This window comes from Pecten maximus, chromosome 16 (genome assembly GCF_902652985.1).
Source record: "Pecten maximus chromosome 16, xPecMax1.1, whole genome shotgun sequence".
NCBI lineage: Eukaryota > Metazoa > Mollusca > Bivalvia > Pectinida > Pectinidae > Pecten > Pecten maximus.
In genome coordinates this window covers 3,876,435-3,888,807 of record NC_047030.1, presented here as the reverse complement: position 1 = coordinate 3,888,807, position 12,373 = coordinate 3,876,435, and the positions used below count along the sequence as shown (strand labels likewise).

The 12,373-nt window shown below is 37.8% G+C and overlaps 1 protein-coding gene across 1 annotated transcript; it reads right to left on the bottom strand.

Moving 5' to 3' along the window:
* Nucleotides 1–7,174: 7,174 nt before the first annotated feature.
* Nucleotides 7,175–11,152, bottom strand: LOC117314537 (uncharacterized protein K02A2.6-like). The gene has a single exon (XM_033868603.1). It carries the CDS (start codon nucleotides 11,150–11,152, stop codon nucleotides 7,175–7,177), a length of 3,978 nt encoding a protein of 1,325 aa, XP_033724494.1.
* Between the last annotated feature and the right edge of the window lie 1,221 nt (nucleotides 11,153–12,373).

The window sequence follows — 12,373 nt, the reverse complement described above, 5'->3', positions numbered from 1 at the left end:
TTTTATTTTTTCGTTAACAAATACAATTAATTACAGAATAATCATCTCAATCTATTACACAAACATCTATAGCAACAGTTAAAATGTGTTTTACATGGCGGCTTAACATTCAAAATATAGAAGATGTAAAGCTAGTTCATTGATAAAACCTGACTGCAATCTAGTAGATCTGACTAACCTGAAGTAAACTACAATACCGTAATAGTAATAATGTGAGTTCAGAAGAAAATTTTTTCATCATATTAAACTAAATAGCTATGAGTGTTAGACCAAAAGTGCAAACTTAAGGATACAAATGCTTAATTGAAGTTTAGATTTATCGGATATGTTACAAATTCAACATAACTAAGCAATTGCAATTGTACAATAAACAGAAACAGAGCGTCTTTATATTATGACTGCGATTGATAAAAAAATCAGTAATGTTTAAGGATCATTATATTGATTGACGGCGTCTTTGAAAACGATGCATTTTTTTCAGATTCCAAAAGCGGATCATCCAAGATAGAAGTATTCGCCCCATTTCTGGTTCTAGGGACATTTACCAAAGTGTATTTCCAGCCGTGATAGGAATTCATATGGACACGTTATATCAAGACATCTGGAAACGATTGTTAGTTTAAACTAAACAAATGATAGATGTCTTTTTTCATCAATGCATGCGTTGAATCACATTTATTGTGAGGAGCTGCACTCGTGTGCTATATTTATTAATAAATAATTTAAATGTTTTCTTTTTCAATATACTATTACATATACAAAAATTATACTTGATAAAAACTGTTTTCAACAATGCATGCATTGAATCACATTTAATGTGAGGAGCTGCATTCGTGTGCTATATTTATTAATAAATAATTTAAATGTTTTCTTTTCCATTGTACTATCACATATACAAACATTATACTTCATATGAACTGTTTTCAACAATGCATGCATTGAATCACATTTAATGTGAGGAGCTGCATTCGTAAGAAATATTCATTGATTAATGATTATAATTCGTTTTCTTGAAGATTAAACTATAACCGAAATAATTGAGTTTTATGATATGAATAAACCACAAGACAATATATATATGTGTATCGGTAAGCATGTTTTGAACTGTTCGTCTTTGATACCAGGATGTTTTGTCAATAATTGAAAAATAACGCAGGGAATAAATATGCTACCTTTTTAAGCAGAGTATAATTATATACGATCAAGATATTTTCAAAAGCATGTTTTATATAAGATTTAATTTATGTGTAGGTGGTGAACGTACATTATACTCCTGTGATAAAATGCTGATTTTTTAATGTAAATATCTTATATTTGATATCATTCTAATTTATTGTTGAATAAATGCTATGGACACATATGTGCTGTATTTGTTTTTATTTATTTTTAGAAACAAGTCAGACTGGTATACACTGTATACACCTTAATTAGGAAGTTGCAAAAATATTAAAAGCATGATTTGTCATGCTTGATTAAGATTAATTTATATTAACTATTGCTCAAAATTACATGATCACAATTTAAAACTTGCTAAACACAAATTGTCATTTGGGGTGAATAAAGGATTATGATTCGCCTATCTGGTCATGACATAAAATCAATTATAAATTGTATTAGTGATAATTGAATAATCATTCAATGTTTTATTGCAAACCCAAAATAACTGATTTGGTATCACACAATCCCTGTAGACTGATTCCGGGTTTATTTTAATCGCTTTGTTAACCCGTATCCATGGAAACTAACAAAGGAAGTGTTTTTTTTATTTTCTTTATGAAACCACTTGTTTAAATTGATTAATTCATTACAGGAACTTCATCTTTATGTTGAATGAAATGGAATCAGTTGACAGTTGATGATCATTGTTTGTTGTATACCTGTATTACCAGGGGGTAGGTTGAGTGAGGTCGGCTTGTGAGTGGTGGGTTGGAACGGCGGTGTGTGTGTGTGTGTGTGTTTTGGGAGAGGATGATTTTGACGTCATATACATGAATTTTTTAAATCTTGAATGTCATGTCACTATTTATCGCTTAGAATACCGCGAGTACATCTGTTGCTTGGATGAACTTAGGTTTGTTAGTTACTGCGGTTGCTGGATTTATCGCCATATGAACAGTGAGAATCAGTTTGAGTCTTGGTCTCCTTGTATCATTTGGTGACTACCTCATTGAACAACACAAGGGAGGCCCTGACCTTAGCATTGGATAGATGCCAATTGATGTCTCATAATTAATCAAAGTGCCATATTCCAGAAAACTAGAATTTTGATAATTATATCAAGGTAACAAATACATAATTACGTCACCCTCTTAAAGAAACATGACACAAATGTTCATTATGGCCATAGGGAACTGACCCTTTATTTTCAATGAAGTGAAACATTTAGATATTGCTTGATTTCGATGAAAATTATTCTATAGAGGTATTAGGGGACGATGAATTCCACTGCATGGGTATCGTTGCCATATCAACCATACAGAGGTTTCTGATTGGATGAGATTTAGATTTGAATGAAAAGTGGTAAATAGTCGTATCGGGGAATGCGAATTAAACCACATGGGTTTCATTACCATATTAACCACATGAAGGCATCCAATTGGTTGAATTTTAGATGTTCGACTTTAATGAAAATTTGTTTATGGGTATAAGGGGACTACAAATTCAACTGCATGGGTGTTCGTTGCCATTTAAAGCACACAGAGGCTTCTTATTGGTCGGAATCGAGATATTATTCGCTTTGGATGAAAATTGGTATATTGTGATTTTAGCCAACTACCAATTTAATCGCATGTGGTGTATTGCCATAGTAACCACATTGAGGCATCAGAATGGTTAACAAAAATTAGTGTTCATTTTCAATGAAAATTGGTATATATATATGGCTATTACGGCACTGCGTATTCAAACACATGAGGTTTGCTGCAAAAGAACCCCCTGCGGCTTCTTATTAGTCAAAATTTGGACATCGGGCGATTTTGATGAAAACCAGGACTTGAGCATGGAGCCTCTGATCTCGAGACGGATACTCTAATATCATCGTGGGTATTTTTCGCCGTGTTTTTTTTACTCAGAGATATCACTACACTTCATTCTTTCCGTGACACTCCTTTACGTGTCATCCAACTAGTATGATTCATTCAAATAAGACATTCAAGGTCAAAGCTTACATATCATCCACCTGCAAATACGATAATTAAGTTATAATTAATTCTATTTATAAGAATGTATCAACAACAGGCAGTAGCCGCATCATGTATCCTCTCTATGGAACAGTCAAAGCACCCTCCTCAAATTTTCATAAACCCTCTCCCACAAAGCAAAACAAAAAAGTGTGATCTCTCATGTAAATTCCCCTACCCACAATCTCCATCCCATGTCACCCAGGAAACTGCTTAACTGGTATATAATGAACGGATAGTATGAAAAGCTGTTAAGTATGTATATCAGCAAAAGAAGTCTTGGCATAATGATAATCAAACTTCCATTAAATGACCATTAAAACATAACATAAATGTGCAATATTTGGTCAATATTTGGTCATATGATTTGTCATAACATACACGTCAGTGGTCAGTATTGGAGGTAAAAAAACCAAACATTTATTTATTTCAACTACATGGGAAAGTTGAAACCATAAACTAAATACAAAAATACTAAATTAGTAAGTAAATCGCCAATAACCTATACTTTTTAAGTATCTTAATTGAAAAAAAATTCAGTTTTGTAAACAAATCACATTTTGAATGTCTTCCGTATTCAGTATATTCAAAATTATTTAAAATAGAGAGCAGTATCACTTACCCTAATCCTGTTAATACGATATATTACATGACTGAAAGTGAAAAAATAAATCTTGCAACAATATATCCCTTACACCCCAATCTCATTGTTATTTTGACATTACTTTTTACATTTTCTTCAAGTAAATAGCTTATTTGTCCATGGTTTGAAATGTTTGATTAAAGCGCCTCTATCCTATGTATAAAATCGCATCTGATGGAGACTTTAAACAACTTATACAGCTCTATTCTGTCAATGAGAGATGTTAAATAGATGCGGGTTGTAAAGTTGTCTTTGGTACAGACCAAAACAGTTGCTAGAAGCAGAAGACTTTCCTGGCATAATTGGTTGCTTGATATTAAAAAGCAGATAACAATAACGTTACTGATGATCAAGAGATTGGCATGTGTGCGAAGCTTTATCAGAAATAAAAGCCACTACTTGAAGATTAAAGCGTTTATATTGATGTTGATACGTGGCGGAACATCCCATTGCTATCCATAGAGGATCCACTTTATGGCTAGTCTTCCCGCGCCAAATGCTCACTTTGTATGAATAGTTCAACCAAAATTCGACAATTTTGCCCCTCCCCCTCACATATGCTATCAACATAGGAGTCTTTCTTACTCTGCATTACTCCTCTCAGGATGAATAGTTTGGATAAGAAAACAGTATCTAGAAACTCCATCACATTGTTCGTTTTCTATTGTCACTAGTATTTACAATCCAATCCACGAGGATAAAACTGGTCAGATCCACTCGAGGTACAAGAGCAGTGTAAAGTAAAATATTTGGATCGAGCATGGTAGCTCCGACACCATTAATCCCATATAGGATTATCTTTGCCAGTGTCTTAATTGCCAGTGAAACATGATGGTATGTGCCCAAGTCGCCAGTATCAGAAGACTTCACGCATTTGGAAACCAGTAAGCTCTTGTACCAAAAAGTCAACAGGTTTAAGACAAACCTCAAGTAAAGTAGATTTCGCTACCTAAAATCATCTTCCAGGTATTAGTTTTGGTCGTCTTGGGCAATTAGAACTACGACATAGACCAACACTGACATGGCCAATCAGATTATTGGAAGAGGAAGCCATTTTAGATTCCAGATAAAGTGACTAAACATGTAAACCAGCATAAATCTATCATGTATCGTTCTTGTCAGAAAATTAATTCAGCAATTGTAAGGACATTTAATATTTGTGGTTACCACTGAACATGAGGGTCATTTTGAATGCGGAAATTTCTCTTTAATGCGTTATTAGAGTAGATGTCAGTCCCTTTGTTTGTTTGTTTTTGTTTAACGTCCTATTAACAGCCAGGGTCATTTAAGGACGTGCCAGGTTTGAAGGTGGAGGAAAGCCGGAGTACCCGGAGAAAAACCACCAGTCCCTTTGTACTAATGAAATCAAGTATAATGATTTTATTTCAGCTCACTTTACAATATTTCATTGTAATACATATTTACAGAATAACATGGTAATATTATCAATCAATTTTAATTACTATGGTCAAAACACTCCTAAGTACTTTTTGGGCATTATGATTCAATCCGCTTGAAGATTTTTTAGCAGATAATTAAGAATGGACTGAAATAGAAAGTTGTATTTTTGGACGTAGGACTACATAGACTACCAATAGCATATACAATAGTATTAGCTTCTTAAGAAACCCCACATTCCAAATCAACAACCTAGGAAATTCACTATGAACCATTTATCTTACCAGGGCCCGCTTTCACGAAACCTCTCAATTCTCAATTCTTAATTCTCTAAATTAAGTACGTACTTAGCTGAGAAGTTCTTAAAAATGGCTTCCACAAACACGTTCTTAAATATTTGAGAACGTTCTCAACTAAGAACTTATTATTTGGTCCATAAGCGGCCTCGCAGGGAACTCTTTTGTGAAAGAAGACGCAATGTTAAAACACTACGGGAGCACTGGTATAACGATTCGGAGGTAAGTGTCATACTATTTAGGCCTACACATGCATTACATACACGTAATTGTAAACGTCTACTTGGTACGTATGAAATAATAGAGCTATTGTGTACGGGAATTGCTTCCAGTGTGTATAGTGCGGAACAGGGTGGGCATGTAGGGGTAAACTTGACGGAAAGCAGAAATACCACTCGATCTCGTGGAAGATGTTTTGATGAGTGAGGATGTTATTTTTGGAAATTTAACATGATGTGGATCACATCACACGACAAAGAAGATTCGTGGGAAGCTGTTTTACTTGTCGTAACTATTTGACTTGCTATGAGAAATCTGAAATACGGTTATACGGACAACGTTGTCGGGCAGTCTTCTTCTTTATCGTTGGCCGATTCCGTCAATAATGACGATTACATTGAGTGGGTATGTTGCGGAACCAAATCTGATTAAGATTCATGAAAACAAAAAATGTCTAAATATTTTTCTGTCAAAATCTGAATAGCGGTAAAACTCTTTGATAGATAGTGAAAGTGGCAGTCTCTTTGCCATCTGTATTGTATGTATTATTGTGATAATATGTTATTAATTGTGAGAGGAAGCACTCTTACGTGGTCTGCTACACACGTGTTCCTTCTCCGGTTGTGTGTATACAAAGTTTTACTTCCGGTATTGCGCATCGGAAATCTTTATAATTTTACACGCAAGAAAATCTTATCCTCTGGTTTGTTAATCTATCATAACTAAAATTTACTATATTCGTGATTTTGTAAGCCTTTTACATCGGTTTTATTAGAACATAAGTAACATTTTCTATGTCTCGTAGTCCCGCGATTTACGATCCTTTCGATCCTCTCGGACTTTTTCATACTGCGTAGCGATGTAAACAAATGGTGGCCCAGTTGTGTTTTCCCCTGGGACACAACAAAATTTTCGATAGGGTAAGGAACATTCAATCATTTTGAATCAAACCAAAATTCTAGTATGTATATTGAAATCCCAGATAAACATTCACTTTCAAAAATTCTGCGTTACTGTACAGACCACGTAGGTTGCTGCTTTGAAAGTCGGCAGCTTCAAAACTCTTCCTCTCCCACCTGTTATGTGTGTGTATGGACATGACTCAACACAGATCAACAGTAATACCATGTATTCACTTGAGGTCATTTACATCAATGTGTACATGCCGCCATGCCTGTCGGAAGAGGCCAGAACGAGGCTCGCTATAGTCTATATCACATAAGTGATTGTAGTCCGTTTCAATAAACTAGTACACAACATCTCCCCTCAAGTTTCTGAGTATTATATACATACTTCATAAAAGGTATTATTAAAACAAGTAAAACTAACTCGAAAAGTTACTGACTAGATATTTTCCTAATATCTGACACAAACTATTGCATTAACTAACAAACAACATTTGACTAGAAGTCTGAATTGAACTTGAACACATAAATGAATTACATATCCATTTTCTGTGGGACCTTCGAAACCCTACCACTGCGCGTTCTAACTACACTTGGCTCAACTGTCTTTGACACGTTAGGGCTAGACACACTGACACTAACAGGCTTCCCCGGGGTGCCAACTACCATCTGACTAGAACAATTTTTAGCAAAGGATTTTAGCACAGTTTGTTCATTTGGAAAATTATGCATTCCTTCTGGCTCATCGGGTTCCAGGTTTTCAGGTTCCAGCATTAAGTGACGACGATTCCTTCTAACTGTGCCAGAGGGGCCGTTTACGAGGAATGACCTGTCTGACACTGGTTCTCTAATGGTACCACTATATCCTCCTCCTGGGCCAGATACCCACACCATATCACCAGAGCGTAGCGGTGGGCGTTCCTTAGCCCTTTGGGACCTATCAAAGTTTTGCTTCTGCAACACGCGGTGCTCGCGTTCTTTGGCTCGAAAGTCTGTCAAGTCGGGCCACTTAGGTTCCAGATTATTTGGATTTTCTGGAAGAGTCGTTCTGATTTTACGACCCATTAACAGCTCAGCTGGACTGTGTCCACATCTGAGGGGTGTCGCGCGATATGCCAACAGGGCGAGATACGAATCCTTAGAACCGCCAAATAAACGTTTTACCGTTTGGACAGCCCTCTCTGCTTCTCCGTTGCCCTGAGGGTGATGAGGGCTGCTTGTCCTGTGGATGAATCCATACTTGTCTGCAAACTGTTGAAACACAGCGCTCGCGTACTGCGGTCCGTTATCGGACACTAGTGTCTCTGGTATGCCATGTCTTGCGAACATGGACTGTAAGTGCAGTACAATGTCCGGTGATGTTGTCGAACTCAATTTCGCCAACTCGATATACCTCGAGAAATAATCAACTACGAGAAGGTAGTTTGACCCTTTCCAATGAAAAAGGTCGGTGCCCAATTTCTGCCAAGGGCGTTCAGGGAATTCTGAGGGTTTGAGCGGTTCTGGAATGTCCGCCCTCTTTCTGATGCATGTAGTACAGTTCTTAACAACGTCCGCGATTTCACGATTCATTCCAGGCCACCATACAGAGTCCTTGGCGCGTTCCCTACACTTAACAATACCCTGATGACCGTCGTGTAGTTTCTGCATGATTTCAGCGCGAAGTGACGTAGGAATGACTAAACGATTTCCTCTGAGAAGCAGACCTTGACAGACCGACAACTCGTCCTTCACTTGCCAGTAGGGTCTAGTTGCGACCGAGATAGACGGCTTTTCGTATCCAGGCCAGCCGTCCTGACAGTAACTTAATATGATTCCACAGACAGAATCTTCACGGAGTTTTAGTCTTATCTCCTCCAACCGTGCTTCTGAAGCCGGTACGTTCATCAGTATACTGTCGACGTATGCTTCAACTTCCTGATGGAAAGATTCCTCCACTGGGGGTTCTGATTGTCTTAAAGGGGCTCTCGATAGAGCATCAGCAATGTACAAAAGTTTCCCTGGGACATGGTTGATGTCATAATCATAGCGCATGAGACGCATGCGAAACCGTTGAACTCTGGGTGGTAGTTCGGATAAAGGCTTTGATCCAATCAAAGAAACCAAAGGCTTGTGATCAGTTTCGATCTGGAAATGCATACCAACCAGTAGGTCTGAAAATTTTTCACAGGCCCAAGTCGCTGCCAGAGCCTCCTTTTCAACTTGCGCATATCGTTGTTCTGTGGCATTCATCGCCCTAGATGCGTAAGCGACTGGTTTCCAGTCCTGGTCACTGTTATCTCGCGGTTTCTGAAGTAGAACGCCTCCCAATCCATAAGACGACGCGTCTGCAGATACCTTAGTAGGAGCAGCTGGATCATAGAGCGACAACACCTGGGTGGAACTTAATTCCTGTTTGATCTGTTGGAATGCTGAAGATTGTGGCGGTCCCCATAGCCAAGTCGTGTCCTTTTGTAGAAGGTCTCTGATAGGCTTAGATTTTTCCGCGATATTGGGTGAAAATCTTCCCAGTTGATTAACGATACCCATGAATCGTCGGACTTCAGACACGTTGCTGGGGGCCTCAAATTTCAATATGGCTTGCACTTTCTTTGGGTCTGGTCGAATCCCAGTAGAGTCAATGATGTGCCCTACGAATGTTACCTGTGGTTTGGAGAACTCACATTTCTCCTCATTCAATGTGACACCAGCTGTCTCAAGTTTTTTCAACACGCTTTCAAGTCTTTGGTCATGTTCCTCTTGATTAGTACCAAATATGAGTTCATCGTCCATTTGGCACACTACTCCGAGCTCACTATCAAGTAACTGTGACATGCGTCTCTGGAAGTGCTCCGGGGCTGACGAGATACCAAATGGTAAGCGGTTAAAGCAATACCGTCCAAAGGGTGTGATAAATGTTGTCAGTAATCTTGAGGTTTGTTCTAGAGGAATCTGCCAGAATCCAGCTTTCGCATCTATTTTCGAAAACACCTTAGCACCGGTCAGACTGTGTAAGGTTTGTTCCACACTTGGAAGTTGATGGTGTTCTCTACGCACTGATTTATTCAACTGAGTAAGGTCTACACATATGCGAACTCTCCCATCTTTCTTAGGTACGACCACTAGACCGGAACACCAATCTGTAGGTTCCACTACTGGAGAAATAACGCCCTGCTGTTCCATTCTCTGAAGTTCGTCCTTCACCTTGTCGAGTAATGGTAAGGCTACCCGTCTAGCCGTTGTAATAGCATAGGGCTTTGCGTCCTCTCTTAATTCAATCTTGTATTCTCCATGAAACTTACCAAGTCCACTAAATAGCTTTGGAAACTGTTTCTTTTTCTCTTCAATCTGGACTGACTGTTGATGTATGTCTGCGACTGTTTTAACCAAGTTAAGTTTCTCTATAGCAGGTCTACCTAGTAATGCTCTGTTCAAAGTTTTGATGACATACACTTCTGTTGTAGCTTGTACTCCCTTCTCTGTAGTGAGAGTGCTCATGAATTTACCCAAAACTCTTAATCGGTTTTTTCCTGGGCCCTGTAGTAGTTTAGAAGTTTTCTCTAACTCCAACCCTTTTAACTTGTTGAATGTCACTTCCGGTATGGCAGTGACGTCTGCTCCAGTGTCTATTTTAAACTCAACCGGCAGACCATCCATACATAAACTAACGGTCCATGGTTTACTGCTATCATCGATAGATCCTAGAAACTGGTATCCATCATCCTTGTACTGCTCAATTTCACTGAGAGTTGTTCTACACTTCTTCTCAAAATGTCCTTTCTTGGAACATTTCCTGCACGTGGCATTAAAAGCTGGACATTTGTCCTTTCTGTGTTTGAAACCACATCTCTGACACTCCTGGTTAGCTTGACCTTGAAACTTACTAGTGTGTGACTTATCATATTGTCTCTTACTGCCATGATGTTTATATCCTTTCTTAGAATTCTTTGACAGTGCATCAACACTAGAACTTGGGGTGGTGGTAGTAACTACAGAGTCTCTGACGACTGTTTGCTGCTTTTTTACAGCTTCACTTTGTCTCACCTGGGCCACAGCTTTCTCCAATGTCAGAGTAGCATCTAGTTGGAGCTTTTCTGATAGTTTACTATCGCGTATACCTACTACGATCCTATCTCGTATCATCTCATCCCTGAGTTGTCCATATTCGCAGTGCTCCACCAGTCCGTATAATGCTGTGATAAAACTATCAGCCGCCTCACCTTCGTTTTGTTTTCTGTGGTTAAATTTGGCGCGCTCGAATATGGTATTTCTCCTCGTGATAAAATACCCGTTAAATCTAGCTGAAACAACGGTGTACTTTTTCATATCGGCAGCACTCATTCCAAATGATTTCACGATATTTTCCGCCTCTCCTCCCATGGAGTAAATAAGGGTATTGACTTGAACAACTTCATCTTTCGTCAGTAGCTCAGACGCAATTCTAAAACGCTCAAAACGTTTAAACCAGGAAGTCCACTCTTCCGGCTTCGAAAATGTGAAGTTTTCAGGGGGTTGAACATGATATGAAGCCATGATTTGTAATATATGCAAGTCAACACGTACCCAAATGGCAAAAGTTCGTTCAGCTAGGCTCCTCTCGTCGAACACGTGGTTCAGATCTACGAACAGGACGATCGTTATTAACCACACTTTTTAACGGCATTCATCGTCAAACTGCCTCTGTGCTGTTGTAGGTTCATTTCTGACACCATGTTATGTGTGTGTATGGACATGACTCAACACAGATCAACAGTAATACCATGTATTCACTTGAGGTCATTTACATCAATGTGTACATGCCGCCATGCCTGTCGGAAGAGGCCAGAACGAGGCTCGCTATAGTCTATATCACATAAGTGATTGTAGTCCGTTTCAATAAACTAGTACACAACACCACCCACCCTTTATTATAATTCTCTTATGTTAGAAAATGTCAGTTATTTGTATCTGTAGAGTAGATTAATGTGTGTTATGTAGAAGTAGACTTTGTGATTATATCAGTAGTTTAGAGAGTCAAGCTAGGGTTCCTTTGTCCAGGACAATTTACTACATGGTTTATTACATGTTTTTCCTCTAAATGTATCTGTATTAATTATGAATATGTTACGTAATCCTTTATGCAATATTATGTAATCTTAGTCCGATTATGTAATGACAGATGATTTACGCAATATTACGTAACAATGACAATACAGTAATAAACCTTAGCTATCACCCAAACCTGATGGTCTTTCTAGTTTTAATTCATTTACAACATTAGTGGGAAGCAGAAAGTTTGTACAAGAAACTTTCTACTTGCATCTGCCTGACGATTGAACTATTATTCCGCATGATAATTACACTCGCCGAGTGTATCTAGGTCAGCTGGCCTTTAATGAGGAAGACTAGAAATCAACAGTTTAGAGTTTAACTTTTAGTCACGTGTGTTCGTGATTTTAACAACACACACCATATTTATATATCAACATTGAAGCATAACATGATTTTCCAGCTGTTTCTCATCGACACTGTTTTTGTATATGTTTTTGATATTTCAAAGAAGTGTTAGATATTTTAAAACTTAAAGTTTTTGGTCATGATAAAATATTAATGTAAATAAAAAGATGCAATAGTAAATCTACTGACATAGAATCTACCTATGCAGATATTGTATTTTATGTTTTGCTGTGGTAATCAGTATTCAATACTAGCATTTGTAGTTTATATATAATAATTCAAAGAACTCTTAACAGATTTTTGATTTCTTATTTTTTC

Bases quoted from the DNA above. Each gene is read 5' to 3' on its own strand.
- LOC117314537 (XM_033868603.1), bottom strand. From the start codon at position 11,152: ATGGCTTCATATCATGTTCAACCCCCTGAAAACTTCACATTTTCGAAG.